Raw genomic sequence first — 24,250 nt, 5'->3', positions numbered from 1 at the left:
TCACGCTTCATTCATTCAGGCTTCTATTATTCAAACAATAAATACATATACATATATTTTCATTAACACCGTAAGCCAAGTGCTTTCATTATTTTGATCTGACACTTCTACATCCGTTCTATATTAAAAAATTTATTATTTAGATTGATTAATTAGAGCTTATAAAATTTTTTTCCAAGCAAATTGTTATGATTGTTTGAAATTATTTCGAATTTTAACGAAAAATAACACTTGAAGTTTATGGCAGTCAGTAAATATTATATTTTATTGAACTATGGATTAAATGTAAACAAAATTGTAAGTTTACTTTCATATAAACGTGGCTAAGAAAATATAATTACAACAGCATATATATATATATATATATATATATATATATATATATATATATATATATATATATATATATTGATAGAAAAATATAAATTTTTACTATGAGTTAATAGATAAAATTTGCTCTTCACAACCACGCCAACTATATATATTTTTTCTAATATTTTATTCAATATTTATGTAAGTTACAGAGAGATGACAAACTTAAAATAAACCATTACGTGGACTGAAAAAAAAAAAAAAAAAAAAAAAAAAGTGAGATAATAAATACGTGTATTAAATTTGAGTAACGTCAGTTCCAGAGTACCAGCAAAAAGACACAACACGTATTCAGTAGATTAAAAAGTATTGAGAATGCATTTATACAAGATAGCTAAGTTTTCTTAAGAATAAGATGATGCTTTTTATCATTATAAGTATTTACGATTGTTTTTTTTTTTTTTTTTCTAGTTGTCGATGATAAATTATAAAACTAGTGTACCTTCACTAAAATAAGTATGACCTATAAAACTATTGTATCTTAATTTCCTAAAGTTTAAAAAATTACCTGAGAGAATACTTTTAATTGAATTGAATTTATTTCTATACTATTAAATTTAAAAATGGAACCAACTCAGTTTATTTGTAAAAGAACTTCGTCTGAGCGGGATATAACTTTTTTTTTTTTTTTTTTTTTTTTTTTCTTCATCGTCTTTAATTTAAAATAGACTAACTCCTCTATTTATTCTACTATTAAGCGTAGTAAAAAGTATAAAAAGCTTCCTCGCACATTTGTACTCATCAAAAATACTTTAAGGAGGATAGAAGTTAAAAATGCCTATTGTCGTAACAAGTAAATTAAAAAACAAACTACGCTATATTTTTTTTTAATAGCGGTATTTTCTCATTTTATACCGCATTAATTTTATCAAAATAAAATCGCATGAGCAATATAATAGAGCTGCGTTGATTTTGGAAAAAAAAAAAAAAGAAAGCGAAGTATACTAAAAACAAAATAAAAAAATAAAAAAACTAAAATACGCATTTACTGAATATGTATAGTAACGAAGTTCCCTCACCCCTTGACGTCACATGGTAGACTTGTTGGCGCCGAACGAGGCCGTAACTCGGCGTCTGTATTCCACCCTATACTCATTTTTCGATCCACTACACCCTTATATTGCAATTACTCTGTATTACACTTACTTTTTATTTCGAGCTTTGAAAAATTTCTTACCTCCACTCCAACTTAAATTTAATTGAATCACGAGTAAAAGTAACCACTAATGAAATATTTTGTAACAGTAAATTCAATTATCATATTTATTAATAAGTTTGATCTACGCATGATGACTATGTTGATAGTCCTTGATATCACATTTATCTACACAATTCTTGGTCAACTGGTTGTAACGTCACTTCAACATTCAAAGGCATGATGATCCAATCATTATGTCATGCTATATTTATTTTATTGAATTACGCGAATGATATTATTGAAGTACACAATATAAAGTAAATAATAACAATGATGGATTTAATTAACCGTGTATTGTGAAAATACAATAAAAACTAAATCCTTTTCTATTGTTAGTCCTTTTTTTCTTGTCTTATCACTAAGACTATCAAGATTATGAATGAATATAAAGAGAGACAGAAATTTATCAAATATTTAAACAAGTACTGTAAATAGATAGATAATATGACGGCTGCCACGTGCCTCTTAACTTGAAACTTATTTTATTAAATAATGTAAATAGAATCTTTTTAGTTTACCGAAAAATTTTTTTACATTCTTATTCTTGTGATTTAGTGTAACGTATGATGTATGTAATTAATAGTAAAAAATGATAGCAAATCATTTAACATTTCTTTACCTGAGAAAATAGTCAATGTATCTTGGTCAACTTAGCAAGTCAAAATAAGGTAAAATTTATTGGTGATATCTAAAGACTTTCCTTGAACCACTTAACAGTTAAGGCATTGCAATGAAGTATTTGCGAATACACAACACCGAGCCTCAGGCTCTTTTTTTTAATTTTATTTGCTGTTATTACTCCTACTTCTACTGCTCTGTTACCACTACTATTATTATTATTACCATTGATTATTATTAATACTACTATAGAACAAAATTCTGGTTTCCTCATTCGACTTGTTTGCTTTTTTCTGGCAGTTAAAATGTCACTTTTCTTGAAATCCTCAAGTTCTATATAACTTATAGTATATGTACTAGATGAGATGAAATGAGAAAGCAACTATCTTACCGCTGGCAAGTGGATATTTGTCAAGTTTGTGTGTATCTTCCTTAACTTACTGGCTCGTCGAGTTTAAAAATAGAGATTACGTCGTGGGTTACTCGAACAAGCCGGTTACGGCAGGCCTGGTTACAGTTGTATATCCCGTGCAATCGTTAAACCAAATAAAATCAAAGATTCTAAATAAACATATATCATTATACAACATCTATTCGATAAATAAACTTGTTTTCAATGCCTACATCTATATATATTTTATATTTTATTTATCAGTTTTTATGAATATGATAATTAACCATTTAAAATTTTTCAATTTTACAGAGCGACCCAAGTACCGCATTTTTACGGGCTGCACGAGCTGGACAATTGGAAAAAGTTTTAGAATTTTTAGAATCGGGAGTTGATATCAATGCATCAAATGCTGTAAGTATAAAATTCAATTTATTAGATTTTACAAAATTGATTATAAATTATTTTTTAATTTATTATAATTGTAGAATGGATTAAATGCACTTCATTTAGCGGCCAAGGACGGCCATTCGGAGATTGTACGTGAATTATTGACGCGCGGTGCAATTGTAGATGCAGCTACTAAAAAGGGAAACACAGCTTTACACATTGCTTCACTTGGTAAATATATTTATACATATATTTTTTATTTATAACTAATTAAATTATTTTTATATTAATAAATATGTGTAACTATTTTTTCAGCGGGTCAAGAGGAAGTAGTACAATTACTTGTTCAACGAGGAGCTTCTGTAAACGCACAATCGCAAAATGGTTTTACTCCACTATACATGGCAGCGCAAGAAAATCATGACTCTGTTGTTAAATTTTTGCTCAGTAAAGGAGCTAATCAAACTCTTGCAACTGAGGTAAATAAAATAATAAGTAGTGATTACAATTGTACAAAAAATTTTTAAATGTAGTGTTAAAATGAAAAAGAAATATATAGTTGAATAGATTACTAATCTGAGATTTTATCTTTCCAACTTTAGGATGGTTTCACTCCGTTGGCTGTTGCGATGCAGCAGGGACACGACAAGGTCGTTGCAGTACTCCTGGAGAACGACACGCGAGGCAAAGTGCGACTCCCCGCCCTTCACATTGCAGCTAAAAAAGATGATTGCAAAGCTGCTGCTTTACTTCTTCAAGTAATATTCATTTTATACTTAATTATTTTTTCTAAAATATAAATATATAAATGAGTATTATCTTGATTTTAGAACGATCACAATCCCGACGTTACATCGAAAAGCGGTTTTACACCGCTGCATATTGCTGCCCATTATGGCAACGATCGAATCGCCTCTTTGCTTTATGATAAAGGAGCCGACGTTAACTTTGCAGCTAAAGTATGACTTTTTTTTATATCTCTTTTATTATTAAAATATCCGGTGTTCATAACATCTAAAGTATATAAAAGCTATAGCATAGATGATGTGGCTGAGAAGAGTAATTTTACGATATAATAATAAAATTTAATGCTTATAGTTATTTAAAAATTGTTTTCAATCTTTTTTTAGCACAACATAACGCCTATGCACGTAGCTGCAAAGTGGGGCAAAATAAAAATGGTTAATTTATTGATGAACAAAGGAGCGAATATTGCAGCGAAAACACGCGACGGCTTAACGCCGCTTCATTGTGCCGCACGTGCCGGTCATCATGAAGTTGTAGACATTTTAATAGAAAAAGGAGCACCCATTGGTTCTAAAACAAAAAACGGCCTGGCACCACTTCACATGGCGTCTCAAGGCGATCACGTGGATGCTGCTCGTATATTACTTTATCATCGGACTCCAGTTGATGAAGTCACAGTCGATTATCTAACAGCGCTTCACGTAGCGGCACACTGCGGTCACGTTCGCGTAGCGAAACTTTTACTGGATCGCAATGCTGATCCAAATGCCCGTGCATTAAATGGTTTCACACCTTTACATATTGCTTGCAAGAAGAATCGAATCAAGGTTGTGGAACTATTGTTAAAACACAAGGCCAGTATCGAGGCCACCACAGAGTCAGGTCTTACGCCTCTGCATGTCGCAAGTTTCATGGGATGTATGAACATTGTGATATACTTGTTGCAAAACGAAGCTAGTCCCGATATACCAACTGTTAGAGGGGAAACACCACTCCATTTAGCAGCTCGTGCAAATCAAACCGATATTATCAGGATATTATTGAGAAATGGAGCTCAGGTTGACGCTCGAGCGAGAGAAGAGCAGACTCCACTTCATGTTGCTTCTCGTCTAGGTAATGTCGATATTGTTATGCTTTTACTACAGCACGGAGCTGGAGTTGATGCTACTACAAAAGACTTGTACACGCCTCTTCATATTGCGGCTAAAGAAGGTCAAGAAGAGGTAAATTTTAATTAAAGTATAACTTTAAGTTCGTTAAAATTAATTTTCGATTAACTATAAACTTAATATATTTATTATTAAATTTTCAGGTTGCATCCGTTCTATTAGAAAATGGAGCTTCGCTTACTGCTACAACTAAAAAAGGCTTTACTCCACTTCATCTTGCCGCTAAGTACGGTAATATGAACGTTGCGAGACTATTATTGCAGAAAAATGCACCAGTTGATGCTCAAGGGAAGGTAATTAAATTACAATATTTTTTATTAATTACATTGTGACATTTATATTTATGACTATCTGAATAAACAATTTATATTTTTTTATTATCAGAATGGTGTTACTCCACTTCATGTAGCTTCTCATTATGATCATCAAAACGTTGCCCTTTTACTACTCGAACAGGGTGCGTCACCTCACGCTATGGCTAAAAATGGTCATACACCACTTCATATTGCAGCACGAAAAAATCAAGTAATTGAAAATTGAGACTAACGATACTTTATATTGTAACTATTTTCATATTCTAAAAAAATTCCGTATATAATTTAATATTTTTAGATGGATATTGCAACGACGTTACTAGAGTATGGAGCTAAAGCAAATGCCGAATCTAAAGCTGGTTTCACCCCTCTCCATCTCAGTGCTCAGGAGGGACATACAGATATGTCAACATTATTAATTGAACACAAAGCAGATACGAATCATAAAGCAAAGGTAGCATAATTTTTTTATGGTTTTCTTATTTAATTATTTGAATCATAATTAATAAATAAATTTTAATTATTGACAGAACGGACTTACGCCGCTACATTTATGCGCACAAGAAGACAAGACTAATGTGGCGACAATCCTTATGAAAAATGGCGCCGAAGTTGATGCTAAAACGAAGGTGATTTATTGTTTCTCATATCACTATGAATTATTGATTCTCTATATTTATTCTATCTATAAGTATGAATTTAAACAGAAATTATTTTTTTATATTAAAAAAAATTAATAAATTTGAGTAATTATTATTTGAGTTTATATATTATACACTCAATAATAGTATTTTATTAAAATGTATAATATTATATCAAATATATTAGTTTCAATTGTATATATATATATATATATATATATATATATATATATATATATATATATATATATATATATATATATATTTTTTTTAGAATAAGTAAAATTTATAGGAAAATAAACAAACTTTAAAAATTTCATTTTATCCTACCAGGCCGGATATACATCCTTACACGTGGCATCTCACTTTGGTCAAGCCGCTATGGTACGTTTCCTGCTGAGGGCCGGTGCGGCAGTAGATAGTAGTACTGGAGCAGGCTATACCCCATTGCATCAAGCTGCACAGCAAGGCCACACGCTTGTTATTAACTTACTACTCGAAAGTAAAGCCAAGCCTAATGCAGTTACAAACGTAAGATAACCCTCTAAAATTATTTTTGTTCATTTGAATCATAGTATAATATACTACTTTTCATATATATAAATAATAATAATTTATTTCTGGTTTTAGAATGGACAAACTGCTTTAGCGATTGCACAAAAACTTGGTTATATTAGTGTTGTCGAAACGCTCAAAGTTGTTACAGAGACAATTATTACGACGACACATACGACCACGATTGAAGAAAAATACAGAGTTCAAGCACCAGAATCTATGCAAGAAACGTTTATGAGTGATAGTGAAGACGAAGGTGGTAAGTACACTTGAATTCAATAGAATTTAAATATTATTTATGTATTCAAATTTATAATAACTTATTTCAATTTTATACATAAAGTAATCCTTTTAAATTCTACAAACATTTTTCAAGCACGTGTTTTTATTTACGTGTAAGGTTATATAATCAAAAAATTGAATTGGAAATTGAATAATTGTATTAACGAAGGGTGTAAAAAATTTGACTAATTGCATGGGATATTTGCATGATTGAGACTAAAAAAAATTAAGTAAAAATTATTTTGAGTCAGTTTTCGAGATACGTGGACTTTGTTTTTTAGATTTTTTCTTTTTTAATGTGTATTCTATTATATTATTGACAATAAATGCAGATGCGAGCTATTGAGATCAATTAAAAAATTCATTTTATTAAAAAAAAAAAAAAGGAGTATTAAATATTATTTTTCGTACATTTCTGTTGGAAGTAGCATGTTCTTCTTGAGTTATTCTTGTTTGCTCCACTTGTCTTCAGTGGAAAGTAACAGCTGAAGAATATTGCGTATGCTGTACGATAAAAATTTTACTGGATATTATTTTTTTTAATATTTTGATTGATTAAAATAAAATAAAAAAAAAGCAGACGAGTTGAGCTTTTACTCGATGATAAAATGTAGGTGGTGATGAGATCGGCACTGCGGCCATGAATGTGTACGGACAGCCGCCTCACGCGCAACATGTGTACCTCCCTTCTTACTACCAGGGCCAAATGACCTACACTCGTAAGTTTAAGTATCACCAAATGTTGTCACTTCACTGTTACTCGATGTCGATGTATCCTCGTATCTCCTCAACATATTTTATGTATTATTATTTTTTTTTGTCACATTACTACACAAACAATGTCTCAATCATTCAGTAGTGCATATTTATATAGAATACATACACATTCTAGTAATCGTTACAATAACTTAATTACATCAAACTTCTTTTAATATTAATTTATAGTGTTGTAGTAAATTTGCATCAATACGTAGTAGTTTTATTTTACAAACATCAAGCAATATCTATAAAAATAATATTTTTTATCGTATCATATTTATCGTGATTAATATTCGCTCGATAGTTTTAGGTACAATAAATATAGTCTCGTTTATTATTAGATTATGATACATTTCGTCTGTGGTAAAAGAAATTGAAAGAGGTACTTGAAAAAGCTCTGGATTCTTTCAGTCACTATTTTTTATATATCCACACGTATATATATATATATATCTTCAATTCATGATCATACGGAAGTCATTCATGATATAATTATAATCGACCTTGAAGACACATAGAGATCATTTATTTTATTTAAATTTTATATGATAAATTATTTTACTATTTATATATATAGACGTGAATGCTGCCAACCGATATTATGGAAAATAAACGTGATCAAATGTGGTGAATGGAATTAGGACACTGTGCAATTAATACAATTAACGTGTAAAGATGACGGTACAATACTGCATATTGTCACTATTATAGTAGCATACTTTTAACGTTGTATTATACTGTAAAGGGCAATTAGATCTAACGTATATGAAGGTGGTTTATTATTGTTGTCGTTGTCATCATCATCGTCGTCATGTGGTGAATATCGTAGCAGCACCCGAGTTTCCCACACCGCCTACCTGTTACATAATCCCTCAGAGCTGAACAGCCTTATTCTATGGTTCTTATTTTGTGGTGTAGTCAGTTCGACGTTAGTTGGCAAACTGCCAAATTCAAAACGTCGACCGAAATACGTTTAATTTATGTAACAGGAGGTGTAGTAGTAATATAGTTATTTGAGAAGTACGTACGCACATTGGAGAATTTGGATAATAGAGCAAGGCCAATTAAAAAATAAAAAATATTTGAAAAACAATAACAATATTCATTTATGTTAAACTGTCTATTTTTACAATGAAATTTATAACGAATTTATAATTGCTAAAGTTTATGTTATGTGTTTACTTTAACACTTGCATTTGCACACTGAACTAATGTAATTATATTTCACATTACCGTACTTCACTACCAAATTTCGAATTTATTACTCTGAGTTTTCATGACGCAAAAATTATCGGCAATGTATTATTTTAATACATAGAAAAATATAAAGAAGAAATCAGTGGGGAGAATCAGCACTGAAGATCTCTTCACACAGATGCTAATATAAAATTGGTGCTCTATGAACGTGAGGTCACATTAGTAGACGCGCGCCGATCTTGAATCAATCTACGGTATACCAGTCGCTGTTCCTGATCATCGCAGGCGGGCGTTCTGTTCTGAGTTTAATTGAGATACTATTCAGAACATTAGAAGCACTCGACCAGTATAACATATGAGAACGTGGATCAGAATTGTTTATTTGCTGTAAAGACTCTACACTCCGACGAAGAAAAAGTTTTAAAAATTTAAGAAGAATATTTATATTAATATAGAACAAGAAAAAAAAAAGGATATAAAATTATAAATTGTGACAGTGCGTATGTGGTTTCTGTTGAGTTAATTAATTGTTTGATTTATACCCATTTTGGACCTTTTTGTAATATTCACTAATTTTTTTTGTACCTAACTTTTTTTTCTTGTAAGAAAAATTGTCAGTATTTTTTTTTTTTCTACAATCATAATTGTGTCGTGTAATTGAAGTCAAAAATGGCCAAGGACAAAATAGTTGAAGATAACGCAAAAGTGAAGACTCGGAAGAAGCCGAAGAGAATGCCATGCTGTGGGTGCACTCGTAACAGGAACAGCGACATATTTTGTAATTAAAAATAATGAATTTTAGAATTCTTCATTATAACATCATTTTTCATTTAAATTTAAATGAAATAGAGATATTGCGTCATAACAACGTGACTAGTCGGAAAAATTAACGCTGATGTATTTTATGCGCTTCACTATTATACGCTAATTATCGAGGAGTATTCATTTTATTTGTTAAAAGAAAAAAAATTTATTCATAGTATTCGAAGTATGTCTATTGAAATTCTCATTGATATTTTTTTTTATCGGGATTAGCATTAGTTGCTGAAAATAATGTAATTTTTTATAAATACATAATAAACATCCTGCACATAATGCATTAGACTAGTGGACTCGGGTAATTTGATTACATCACGGTCTTTAAGGCGCGCGTCATCGTTAAAACGAATGAAGGAAGCGATTGGTATTCATATCATATAATACATCTGGGTCAGGTAAAGCTTGTGAATATTGTTGTAGATCTCGTATATACATTAGTACACAGGGTATGTATTCTGTTGGTGTAAACACAAGATGAAATTACAACAGCAACATTGTGAAATATAGACCTAGCGTATTATTATCGAAAGAATACATTTATTAGAGATGGAAAAAAATGCATTGTATAGGTATATCGTTAACATAAAACCCTGAACTTTTGACAACGGACTAGAGAAAATTAATCTATATGATTCAATGTCTTGGCTAAATGAACGAGGGCGTGAATAAACAATTACAAATGCTCTAAATAATTTATCGCGGTTCATAAAATTCTTCAGTCTTTTATGTGAGTAAGCAATTTTAAATAGATCAAAATTAAATTTATGACGTAAAAAGGACACGGAAATTTAGAATTTGATATACTGTTATTTATTTTATCGTTTACGGTTTTAAACAATTATCAAATTATAAAAATAAGCTATCCTTGTAACGATATTTCGATGATTTTTATCAGCCTTACGGCATTAAACTGAAGGCTATTTATTCAATTAATAAATTTTTGTAGGTATAAGTATAAGCGGTGGTAATATAGGTCGATGTCGATACTGCGTTAACTATTTCAAGATAAAAATTTACGTACTGCTTAAAGCAATAATAAATAAAATAATTTTATTTATCAACAATTTGTAAAAAGCGATTGAGTATTCTAATATTTTATTTTTAAATATTAACACATGCTTTTTTGTCAATATTTATTTTAATAAAACTTTTTATACGATGTTATTGCGTTGCACGTTTTCAAATGCTCCTAAAGACGCTGGTTGGAAAGATGTAAATTCTTATTGCATCTGCCAAGTTTTTGTCACAGAGAAATAACAAAAGAAAATGCTTAAATCTAAAAGATATATAATACTAAAATAGCAACAACAAATTTACTATATAGCCATTGGAAATTTGGTTTTATAAATGTCACATTCTTTACATTATATCTTAACACGTTGGAAGCATTAGCGTTGACGTGGGCAGTACGAATTCTTGGGTCAATTCAATTTGAAATATATATACTTCACATTCTTGACCTGTTCATTAGAACGTACAGTTAATACGTTATTCAAGTGTCAATTGTAGTACGATCTATTCGTTAATTAGTTTTTTATCTACAATAATCGATAATCGAAATAGTTGTTTTTTTTTATCTATAATATATATAATATAGTTATTTTATCTATGATGTAGATGAATAGAAAAACAATAAAATTAAACTCAGGGTTTTTTTTTTTTTTTATAATTATTTTTTATTATATTTCGGCAGCTATATTAGGAAACGAGAATATATTAGTATAAACAATTCTATGCCGTGCAGATTTTAACTGTTTATTTTCATGAATTCACCAGCAGGAAGCTATTAAATTTTAAATTTCGAAATACCACTTCGTTATTCTTGACAAAAAATAACATTTAATAATACTGCATCGAGTTAATATTCATACTCATAATCATATTAAATTCATTATATTTTTTATTTTCTCTAAATTATTCTTTGGTTCATAATTAGTTCATAAGCTTCATGAGTGATCAAGCAATTAACAATGCTTCTATAATTTATTATTTTTTTTTGTTTTATGATAATTTTTGTATTTTTAATTTGCAGTATTTGTTGTCATTGAACCATACCATTTAACTTATTAAATAACTCTTGCATAATAACGATAATATAATTAAATCCATGTATAATATGTGATGATTTTTAATTGAGATTTGTATTTTTTAAAAATAACATAAAATTATTCGTAGGCGAAGATCCAATGCTCAGCGACCAACAGCAATATCGTTACATGACTGTTGATGACATGAAGTCAATGGGAGACGATTCAATGAGAGTAAACGTCACTGACGATGAGAGGGACAATCGACATTCCGGAGGTTAGTCAATTATCTGCTATTAACTTGTCTCGAATTTCTAATTTATATACTTCCGTTTACATTACCTATTCTAATGATAAGAATATTTTACTATATTTGTTGTCAATTAACAGGAGCCACGGTTACAGATATCATCACGAAAGAAAACTATCATCGCTCGAATGCTGCGAATCTCAAGCCTGATAATATTGACATCAATAGGCATCCAGTTCACGTTGGGTATGTATTTATAATTCATCTATCCTCACTTATCTATTTTACTTCATTTCAAATCATATTCTTTACTATCTAAGTAATTATCAGTATTTTATTATAAATAAGCTATATTTAAGACTTTAAGTCAAGCTGATTAACTATCAACTAAAAGAAGTTTTAATTGTAAAAAAAAAAAAAAAACCGATTTTCTTACATAATAAATTATCTATAAATATTTCCCAATGTAAATATGACAATTAGATCACATTGGAGCAATAATGATTTGTATTATAGTGTGATATGGGTGTGTGAGAGTTAAATGCAACTTTTTAAATTCATAAATTTATTCAAAATGATTTTTTTTCCTTTTTTTAACTAATTACTTTTCAAAGGCACCGTTTGTTGTTATTGAAGTCTGATATCCTACCACAGTCTAACAAAAAAAAAATGAATCATTTGTTTTTTGATTAAAATTGTAATGCGTGTGTGGTGTGTGCAAAAACCTAGCATGACTAATAATATTTTTCTCAAAAAAATAATAATATTTTTCTTTAAGAAATAATAATAATATTCAAAAAAATCCTAACAACGATATGATTTAACTGAGTGTCTTAGGAAGGAAGAAAAATGTAGAACTGTTCTAAAAATAGAGTAAAACAATCATGAAAGCGTAACTATATATAATAACAGTAAATCATAGTTTTATACCTATAGATATGGACTTAATACTATATCATAAACATAACGTATAGTTGGTAGGCCCTACAAGTCATCAGTAAGCTATATACCTATAACCAATTAGGGAATCCTCGGCCAGAGTGTCTATTTTATGAATACAAATCAAGTACTATTACCGGTGTTTTATACAACCGCACTCAGTCCCGTTGCGGGATATTATTCTGGTTGGAGTTAGTTCATTCAGTATCATTGTGCGTTCATTTCATTCACCAACTTATATTCTCCGACACTCTTAAATTTAACATATAACCCGTCTACTCAACTTTTTGCCAATGAAACAAGCAGAGTAAGTTAAGAGACAGTCATTTATTCGCAGTCGCTCATCGTGTGTCGACTTTTCTCAAGCTCTTTCTCTCGTGAAATTCATTCCATTTACTGTACGCCCGCAGATTTCATATATAGTGAATAGAAATTCTTATTTATTATTGTTATACCTGTTACACCTGTTACTGTGTAATAACTATAAAAAGTTCACCCATTATTTAATTTTATAATTTATCATCAGTTATCACTTTGTTCATTTACTTATTTTTTTTTCTTTTGTTTTTATTTAAGTTAAATTTCACATCTATTGTGATTCATTATCATCGCTACTGTATTATAAAAATTTTATGTAGCACAGTAGTTTTAGTTTATTGAGTTCACAAGTTTGTTGTTTATGATAAGAATTTTATATAAAATCATTGCACGTGTATTATAAACTAGAGTTTTTCAAAAGAACGAACAAAAAAAATGGTAGAGAAAAGCATGAGCACGGTTTAGATGAGTTTATCCTGAATGTAATTATTACGGAGTTCTGTTCCAATACTTAGACCGTCACTAGACTCCTTAAATTGGTCACTGGCAGCCCTTGGTATCGTACCTAAAGGACAAGGAATGTGGAGGGACAGGTATCACCTTTATATCTTATTTTAATTATATTTTTTAATCTTTTAATACTTGGACCATGGGTTTCAAAATTATTTCTATGTTATTATTATTATTATTAATTAATTTCATTCTTTTATTTACTGAATAACATTTTTTTTTATAAAAATATTTATAACAGTTTATAATATTTTAACTTAACTGATGCTTTAAGCACCTGTTAATACTTAAAAAATGGTTAAAGTGCGAAATAATTATTTTATATGATCTAATTTTCAATTTCAACCCGGAAAGTTTTTTTTACTTATAATAAATTTTAATAATCAACAAGTTATTGCTATATGTGCAAAACAAAATGAAAATTGTGACGTCTACATAAAAGAAGGAAGAATATAAATATGGAACCCCATAATCTATTGAGGTACAAAAAATAAAGATTGCTTGGCAGGAACGCTTCTAGTGGTTGACAATATATTAAAGTATCGTTTATATTAATTATTAATTTTTATTATTATATTTAATTATTATTGTTCCCCATTATTATTTATAACTTAAGTTCTCACTTCCCGTGATCATTGAGGCTTGCGACACGATTCCCTCAGTCACCTTGCACAGTGTGAGTGATATGCTATAATCCAAATCTCAACTATAATACATAATTATTATTGTTTTATATCAACATTTAGAGTTCCTTAAATTTATAATAATAAAAAAAAAAAAAAAAAAAAAAAAAGTTAATCATCAGTGATAGTAAAAAAAAATGGTAGACCACATTTCTCATATATTTTATTAAAAATAAAAGAAATACTAACGCGTATTTTTATTTTGTTTCCGATTCTTTCTGTTATTTTATTTGCGCTCGCAGAATTCCATCATGGAGAAAGTAAGTGAATGAGAAATAAACAACAAAAATTTTACTCCTCTGCCTCATTATTATTGTTTTTTTTTGTTTCTTTAAAGTAATTACTCTGTGGCAAGATACAATTATTTATTTTAATTCATTTTCAATTTTTTTTATTTAAAATTAACAGCCGTCACAATTGTTTACTATTCGTTGCTCGTTTTGCACTACCTTTCTCGTTAAATATATATCGTAGTGGCTGATTAATGCTGCTCATTTAGAATTCCACTTTCCCTTGCAACATTAAAAGGGCAGTGAATACATATTCACCAAAGTTTACCTCGACAACTTTTTTCGATAACAAAAGAAAATTTACTAAAAATCAAACAATAATAAAGTTAATAGTCAATTTTTCTCCAATATGTATTCCTGTTTTTAAAATTTTAATAGACGTAGACTAGAAAAATGTATTTATTAATATTGCGTTTAATATATAGTAATTATTAGTTAATCATACATATCATTCATCTACTTATCATAATAATATATGTATATAAAAAAAAAAAAAGAGCAGCAAATCTATTAATTTATAACAAAAAGATAAACAAACATCTATTCATAGTACAGAAAAGCACAAAATGTTACACTGCACAATTATAACTTGTAAGATTATCGTTAAAAAATCATCGACACATGATAGTATTAATTAAAAATATTGCTTGTTTATTAGTCAATCCAATTACATTACTTACTCATAATTAGTTCTCATTTATAAATAAGAATTACATTTACTTTGAATAAACACTAGTTTAATTTTATCCTATGAGTAAATTGTCTTTAATATTAGCCGCGACGTCACGTTTAGATACAAACAGATATCTCGTATGATCTAATGATGCAACTATCGTAAATATTTTTTTAATATTTCATTTTATTTGTTGATCACTCAATTTTTTATTATTTCAAATACAAATACAATATATACGTTTATAAGTGGGTAAATTGTCGAATGTAATCAATATAATTTCATGTTGTTATTTTCTTGTGATAATTATAACAGTGAAATTAAAATAATTACACAAACAATTTTGCATTTAAGAATTTATCCATAATTATAAATATATTATTATAAAACAATCCATATTTATTTACACTTATTTTTGCATATTTTATAATATTAAACAAAGTACACATAATTTTTCAAAATATTATTATCAACCTACAGACTATTGTTGGAATTTTTATAACTAAAAAATTATATGTACATAGCTTTGAATAGAACAAAAAAAAAATTTGATAAATTATATACAAAGACAATAACTCGTATGCAAAACACACAGAAGTGTGATATTCAAATAAATAAGCTTTTTTTTTTAATATCATACATCATATTGTCACATACAGCTTTTTGGTTTCGTTCCTGGTGGATGCTCGTGGTGGAGCAATGCGAGGATGTCGTCACAGTGGTGTACGGGTTATTGTACCACCACGCAAAGCAGCGATGCCGATGAGAATTACCTGCAGATATCTCAAGAGAGATAAATTAACGAATCCGCCTCCTTTAATGGAAGGTGAAGCGCTTGCCAGTCGAATACTTGAACTTGGACCAGTTGCGGCCAAATTTTTAGGGTATATTTACAGTTTTATTATTTTTAATTAGAAATTATTAATATGAGCTTATTATAAAATATTAATAATAAATAAAAAAAAATGTTAGGCCTGTTATCATCGAAGTACCACACTTTGCTTCTCTTCGAGGTAAGGAAAGAGAGATTGTGATTCTTCGATCAGACAATGGAGAGACCTGGCGCGAGCACACCCTGGAAGCTAGCGAGGAAGCTGTTCAGGATGTGCTTAATGAGAGCTTTGAAGGAGAAGGTATGAATTATAACAATTTTGTATGTTAATCATTTTTAATATTATTCATTATGTTAATGAGTAGTTGAGAACATAAATTATAAATTTTATTTTCTTTATAGAACTAAGCCAGCTAGAAGATCTTCAAACGTCACGAATCGTACGAATTCTCACGGTTGACTTTCCCCATTATTTTGCCGTGGTGTCACGGATTAGACAAGAAGTTCACGCGGTTGGTCCTGAGGGTGGAACTGTTTCATCATCAGCGGTACCACAAGTACAAGCCGTGTTTCCCCCAGCGGCACTCACTAAGAAAATTCGAGTTGGCCTACAGGTACTTTTAGCTTACATTAATTGTTAAAAAATAACATTCACTTGAATAATTTTCTTGGAATTCAGTATGTTATATATATATATTATTTTTGATTGATGGTAGGCTCATCCAATACCTGCGGAATTGGTGGCTAAGCTCTTGGGAAATCGAGTAGCAGTATCGCCCATCGTGACTGTTGAACCACGCCGTAGAAAATTCCATAAGCCCATTACATTGACCATACCCGTGCCACAAGCAGCCAACAAGGGCATGATTAATCAGTACTCTGGCGATGCACCAACTTTGAGGCTTCTGTGCAGCATAACTGGTAATATATTCTTGCGCGTAACAATGTAGGAGCAGTCACCAGCTTGACCGGGCGATCTCTTTCCATTAATAAATAACATTTCATAGTATCATTTTCTATAATTAATAATGATTATTTAAAATTATTATGTGAACTTACAGTTTATTTGATAGCAGTAGCATTATATTTTGAATAATAATACTATAATTTATTTTTGGACTAGAGATTTGTAGGCCAAATGGTAACTGTATAATTTATAAAACAAAAAAGTTTTACAAATATGGAAAAAAAAAAGTAACAAAAGTCGAGTACCATTGTTGTATACATTATCTTGTTGTGATTCATTGTTAATGCTTGCGTATTGTTAGGATTGAGTCATTTAGGTATGGATCATTAATTAAATGTAGATAAATTTTTTTTAACTATTTCTAGCTCATTGTGGATTGGTAAACTCAATAGTTTTTTTTCAGCACATAATTCGTTTGAATGATAATTGCTTAGATAATATGTATAAACATACATAGATGTATTTCACATAAAAAATTTACTCCCAGTGTTGTTATTATTTTTATCATTATTATAATTATTATTAATTGTTGTTTAATACATTTTATCCATATTTTATTACAGTAATTGGTATTTAAAATTTGTTAATTTTAATTATAAAATATCAAAAATTTACAGCAAAGCTGTATCTTTCTTTTCTTACTTTTTATATTTTACATTCGAAACAAATTTTTTATAAAATGATACCTTTTATTAAATGAATTAATTTTTAAATTTTTATCTCGCGATTAAAATACACTTGCAATTTATTTATTTATTTATTTGTGATTCGGTTATAGTTTGCCGCTTTTCAACTACCACTCACGCCCATTGCTTTATGAAAGGGTATAATTATTGGTTCATAATTATTTTTATTATTACAATTATTATTGGTATTATTTCGCAAGCATTATCATAAGTCGGTGACACTTTTATTATTATTATTATTATTATTATTATTATTATTATTATTATTATTATTATTATTATTATTATTATTATTCCTACTTTTTTACATCGATACCAAGCACATAACAATAAGGCACATACAACAAAACTGACTTTAAATACAGTATTCATTGAACAAAATATTAAATATAATTTTTATACTTTTTTTTTATTATATTTTTTTTTCTCCACATAAACTGTATTTAATATCAGAAGATTTATAAATATATATCTCTATTACACGATTCACTATTTTAATCATTGCTGTAATTACATCACTGACATATTTTAATGATGTTATTGGACTTGGCATGTATGTCGTTCAGGGGGTCAGTCACGGGCGGTCTGGGAGGATGTAACCGGCTCTACACCCCTAACTTTCGTCAAGGATTGTGTGTCTTTTACCACTACCGTATCCGCAAGATTTTGGCTCATGGACTGTAGGAATATTACCGAGGCTACGCGAATGGCCACTGAGCTTTATACCCACGCAACACATGTACCTTTCATGGCCAAGTACGTTACTTAATTATATTTTTAATGTTTTTAGTTTTGTTTAGGTGACAAAAATATATTTTTTTTTTATTTAATTAATTTCTTTTGCTTTGTTAATTTTTAGATTCGTCGTATTTGCAAAACGAGTTGACCCACTGGAGGCGAGATTACGTGTCTTTTGTATGACAGATGACAAAGAAGACAAAACTTTGGAGCATCAGGAGCACTTTACAGAAGTAGCAAAAAGCCGTGATGTTGAAGTACTCGAGGGCAAAACTCAATACATGGAATTTGCCGGTAACCTTGTACCCGTTATGAAGAGCGGTGAACAACTTCAGTTACCCTTCCGGGCGTTTAAGGAGAATCGCGTGCCTTTCACGGCAAGAGTAAAAGATCCAGATGCAGCGGACATGGTTGGTAGAATAATGTTTATGAGTGAACCAAAGGTGGCCAAGGGCGAACCACCACAATTACCAATATGTACGTTAAACATCTTGTTACCGGAAAAAATTTCACCTGAGACTGGACATTCTGAATTAGATTTACTTGAGTTATCCAAGAATTATAGCTTCTTACGTGATGGCGGTATAAGTAAGATTTATTTTATTCATCTTCGTAGATATCTATACAAATAATAACATTTTAATACAATTTTACTTTTTTAGGTCGTCCGGATACAATTCACAGAGCGACTATCCGTCTGACGGATATTGCGAATCTCCTTGATCGTGACTGGGAAAAATTAGCCGAAGAACTTAATGTATTGCCAGCTGATGTTGATTTAATTAAAGATGAATATCCGGGTAAACCAGCACTTCAAGCTGCTGCTATGTTTAAATTGTGGCAGGGCAATGGCAATAAAGTAACTGGTTAGTATTATCTCTAAATAAATTAAATAAACACTCTAATTGGAGATTAAATGTAGTTCTATATTATATAATATCAAGAATAAAATTATTTTAAATTAAAGTATAGATAATTATGTTTTATGAATTAATAATTGAAGAAAAATTCATATATTTATATGCTTTTGACCGAAAAGATAATTAAATAAATTAAAAACAAAAAAACCATCTGAATATTCGATAGATTTCTCATTAATGATATTAGTTTTGAGATTCAAATTAAATTATTATTTTGTATTCAATAATTTTATTTTATCATTAATAAAAATTCGAAATATCAAAATTATTGATGTAGAACAATGTTTAATCACAATAATTAGAGCGTAAAAATATATTCAAGTGTTACCAATATCGTATAGCATTTAATAACCTTGACTTTTGAATTTTATAAAAATCCGGTTACTCGTTGATAGTGCGCGAATGGTGATAATTGAAAAAATGAACTGATGAGTCGCAGATTGAAATAACGTTTCTGACGTAAGGCTATGTCCTTGTCACAACGTATTATTCAGCAAATAAAATCAAAAGATTTTTTTATTTAATTTAATTTAATTTTTTTAATAATATCTGTTTGCTTACATCAAATTTTTTCCGTTTAAACTATTATAAACCGACTGTTGAGTAAAAAAAAAAAAAATCTCCGATTATAATGATTAATTTATGAATAAAAATAATTATGAAATTGTTGACTTGACAAATTGCAACAGAATATGATAGGTATTGCTTGAGTCAACTGTCTGGAATCTTTGTAGTCATTTAGTTTATGAACTCACCATGCGCATTATTATGCCTATGGCATAAACATGCTAGATAGGAGATGTTACAGCCGAACGCCTCGCTTCTCCCACTATTTTATGTCATGTTAATCACATTGCTAGAGTCTTAAGCACGCGAATTACATCATTATTATTATCATCATCAAAAGAAGAAACAACAAGTCGTTAAGTACGTTGGCAGTAGCTTTGTATTCGTCAGAAAGCGAAGGTGGTGCTATTATATTATTTTATAAAATTATATAATTAATTTTAAAGAATATTCAATACCTAGTGCACTCACAGATAATTTAAAAAAAACTACTTAGTAAAATAAATCATATTATCAACGTAAATATTAGGATTGTTGTTAAGAAATGTTTATAACTCTCTACCAAGCCTACGAGAATCCATCAATCTCGGGTTACACAAGTGAACTTCACTTGCTATTCAACAGAGCATTACCTTCAAGAGTCCAAATAACTCAAGAACGAGGTTTGTTTTCAATCAGAAGATAATCTCAACGTGGTACTTGGAGAGTGAAATAAGATAAGAAAAGAAGAGTCGAATTGTGAGCGTCCGCGTGGTCTCAATTATTACTCTTGAGTAGTTTTAACGAGAATTTAAATGAATGAAAGCATTTATGTGTACTTGAGTTAATTCTTATATTCTGGAAACAAAATATATTTTATTTTATTAGTTTTTTTTTTTATGTATTTTAACAGGAAATACACTTGAGAAAGCACTGAATAAAATCGGCCGAGAGGACATCGTGAAAAAATGTATATTCAATGTTGAACTTGTTACTGATGATGTTGAAAAAGCAGTAGCAAGAGTCAGATTGGATCAACCAGGTTTTGATTCACTCAAAGAAGAGTTGGGACCTTCAAGGGATTCATCACTTCGACGTGATGGAACACTTGCATCTCAGAAACATGATTACGACGAACCTGATCGAATGAAAGTAAGTAGCATGACATTTTACAATTTAATTGATTAAATTTACCATTTTTTATATTAAAAAAATTACAATTTGACACAAGTTCAATTTTTTAGTAATATACATTAATTTCATAGAATTCAGTTCCAAAGAATTCATCAATTTTACTTTATGATAACATTTTTAAATTATTCCATTGTTCATTATTTACTTCCCACTATTGTTAAAGCTAATTTAAAATTACCTCATTCGCTTGGGAATATCAATAATTGTCTTTACTAATCAAGCACTTTGTTGTGATAATTCTTCTACAGGACTCCGAATCAGTTGAGGATTTGAGTAACTTAGGAAATGTGCAGCAAAAACACAGTAAGTATTTATTACAATATTGAAATAATACTAATTTTATTTTTTTACAATTTATACAATTTTTTACAACAATCTTATTACGTTACAAATCACTGCTATTAACAATATTATTAGTATATGACACATGAAACTATTACAAAAAATCAACATTCAAAATGTTAATGAGAATAATAAAATATTAAATTTAATACCTTGAACGAGAGGAAGTGAACATATGATGTCACTTTTTTAATCAAGTTAGTGATCCATAATTCGTGCTATTGCCAGATCAGATTGACTACGATCAGAGGATAAGAGCGAGAAAGAGAAAATGCACTGAGTCACATTTTATGTTATATTCGATGTACACATTACTTGACACTTGCTTCTATTCACTATTGTGCAGCGACGTGTTCTGCTCGAATTGCGTAGCAAAAATAATTTCAATTGTTTACTATTTTTAATCAAATTTTATTTATACTGATTGATTTGTATTGTGATAATGTGTGATGTAACGTGAGATCGTTTAGCCACTTTTTAAACTAATTAAATTAAATAGGAAATACAAGGTTTAACGTTAAAGGTATATCTTTTAGTTGACCTTGACAACATTCCATCATCATGAATACTTACTTTTCGGTACGGATTGAATTCAAATTCTTCACGATCTATGTCTACATTCACACTTTATTCTCATGCTTATATTTATTATTATTAATTTAAATAAAAAATTTATTCAATTTACAATTATGCTTATGCATTATTAATTATATTTTTATTTATTAAATGTGAACACATCTTATTTTTATGCACTTCACAGCAAAACAGCAGCACATAACAATTACCAACGGCACTGTGTTCAATGGTACCTCAACCCCAATAAAAGATAAATACGCAAGTGAAGAAAAAGATCTTGGTGACGATATGGCGGAATTTCTGGAACATAAGTATTACGTCACGGATACAATGACTAAAAAATCACGCGACGAAGTTGACGATGACAGAAAAAATCGACAGAGGGTTATTGAGGATGCTAATAAACTAGTAACTGGTGAGTAATATCCCATTTTTATAATTAGCCAATAGACAAAGAAAAGTGTTCTTCCTCTTAAAATTTTTTAACTAAAAAAAAAAAATAAAACAATAAATTACTAAATGGATTAAGGGATTATGCTTTATATTAAAAATGCTAGCAAGGTGAACGTGCTCAGTGGAATTCATTCTTCTTTAATAATATATCTATTTTTATTTTTTAAATCAAGTGTAGTTAGTTTTAAAAAGCATGAATGGCCACAGTATTTCGGCCTAAGCTGAAAAAACTAATTTATTAATTGAATAAATAATGATCTAAATAGCATAACTTTGCATCAAAAGTTTAATCGGACACACAAGATGAAAGATACTTGTCTTTTCGTAAAACTGTGTCCATTATCATTTTGCTTAGCAGTTATTACAATTTTCTTGAGCTTCAATGTTCTTGATGACCTCGAGACCTAATCATCATTCTTTATATTTTTATTTATTATTTGTATTCAATTGCGTATTTCTTTTTTTTTTATATTTATCATTTATTTACACAATAACTTCACATACAGCGCACAAATAAATAATTAATAATTAAATTGAATTTAATCAATATTCAATAAAACCATCATCATAAAAACCATAATTTATTTATTTCGTTTTGAATAAATTAAAAAATAACAGGAAAATGCACCAGTGAACTTTTTATTAATGTATATTGAAATTATTAATTTTTTTGGCTTTATACAACTCGTCATTGTCATTATTAATATGACTGGGCCAATTGCTTCGCCATTAAACGTTTTCTTTAATTTTAAATTTTCTATAAAGAAGAACTTACTAATTAATTTACACCAATTTATATTAGTATAAATACCTATATAGATTGGTATAAATTTCTCCTTTCTCTCTTTTATTCTCTTTCTCCTTGTCGAATATTTTAATTTAATTTACAGCAATGTTTTTAAGCGTGGCAAAGCCGCCAATAAAATGTATAGCTATTATTTTTTTATGTATTTAGCGTTGCATGAGCTGGCTGTTAGCACTTGGAGCAGTTGTCGTTTGATTAATTGGAAAAAAAATTTCAAATTCCGAAATTTAATTTATTTTATTCTTAACATTAACGTTTTGATACTTAATAGCTATTAGTTTCAAAGTATTTAAAGTAATTAACATACAGGTGTTAATATAATTATCATTAATAACATTCTATTATATGCATAGAATTACTAAAATGTATTTATTTTCATTATTCATTAATTCTGATTTATTGTAATAAATAATTTTCATAATAGATTCTACAGTATTCAAAAATTACTAAAAAGTAGAGACAATGATTAAAAGTACTCAGTTATTCTTCCAATATTTTTAATAGCAAAAGTCGATAGAACACAATAAATAAACATCGATGTAAGCTTGTTTTTACATTTAAGGGGTGAGATGCAATCAAAGTCTTGAAAGAAAGGGGTTTTTTTCATAATTTCCTTTTTTTTGTCATGAAGTTATTTTATAAAAATGATTACACAGGGATTTTACATTATTATCGAACTTGAATTCTACAAAATAAAAATAATAAAAAATATTAATCATTTTTTTATTAACGATGAAAATTGGGTCCCCAATAAATTCCAAATATATTCATGATAATTTTATCTCGGAAACTGTTCATCGAATTAACTTGAAATTTTCAGAGAATATTTTGAAAATACCGCACTTCAAGAAAACGCAAAAATAATCTTTTTTTTTTTTTTTTTTTTTTTTTCCTCCAAATCATGACTGCATCTGATCCCTTAATTATGTAAAAAAATCCAAAATACTAAAGTAGAACAATGATTATATCCTGTAATAAAATTATCTTCCTACATTAAGCAAATGTGAATTTATTTCATAGTAAATTGAGCAAATGTAGGATCATGAAAA

At 29.0% G+C, this 24,250-nt stretch overlaps 1 protein-coding gene across 1 annotated transcript in view; it reads left to right on the top strand.

The window, feature by feature from the left end:
* The window catches only part of LOC141530364 (uncharacterized), a 52,755-nt gene that overhangs the window by 8,182 nt on the left and 20,323 nt on the right, over positions 1-24,250 (top strand). The window contains 26 exon segments of the mRNA XM_074247424.1: positions 2,892-2,993; positions 3,068-3,200; positions 3,285-3,448; positions 3,572-3,727; positions 3,800-3,928; positions 4,100-4,939; positions 5,029-5,178; positions 5,270-5,410; positions 5,498-5,653; positions 5,730-5,828; positions 6,174-6,371; positions 6,471-6,654; positions 7,292-7,396; positions 11,628-11,756; positions 11,870-11,975; positions 14,422-14,439; positions 15,802-16,026; positions 16,115-16,275; positions 16,377-16,588; positions 16,691-16,895; positions 18,194-18,383; positions 18,487-18,953; positions 19,028-19,231; positions 20,745-20,983; positions 21,274-21,328; positions 22,128-22,358. Of these exon segments, the coding sequence (XP_074103525.1) occupies positions 2,892-2,993; positions 3,068-3,200; positions 3,285-3,448; positions 3,572-3,727; positions 3,800-3,928; positions 4,100-4,939; positions 5,029-5,178; positions 5,270-5,410; positions 5,498-5,653; positions 5,730-5,828; positions 6,174-6,371; positions 6,471-6,654; positions 7,292-7,396; positions 11,628-11,756; positions 11,870-11,975; positions 14,422-14,439; positions 15,802-16,026; positions 16,115-16,275; positions 16,377-16,588; positions 16,691-16,895; positions 18,194-18,383; positions 18,487-18,953; positions 19,028-19,231; positions 20,745-20,983; positions 21,274-21,328; positions 22,128-22,358 (4,999 nt within the window).

This window comes from Cotesia typhae, unplaced genomic scaffold (genome assembly GCF_013202065.1).
Source record: "Cotesia typhae breed Kobodo isofemale line unplaced genomic scaffold, CoteBio_Ctyphae contig_5, whole genome shotgun sequence".
Lineage (NCBI taxonomy): Eukaryota > Metazoa > Arthropoda > Insecta > Hymenoptera > Braconidae > Cotesia > Cotesia typhae.
The sequence above is the reverse complement of the archived record's forward strand: the minus strand, read 5'-3'. Positions and strand labels throughout refer to the sequence as shown.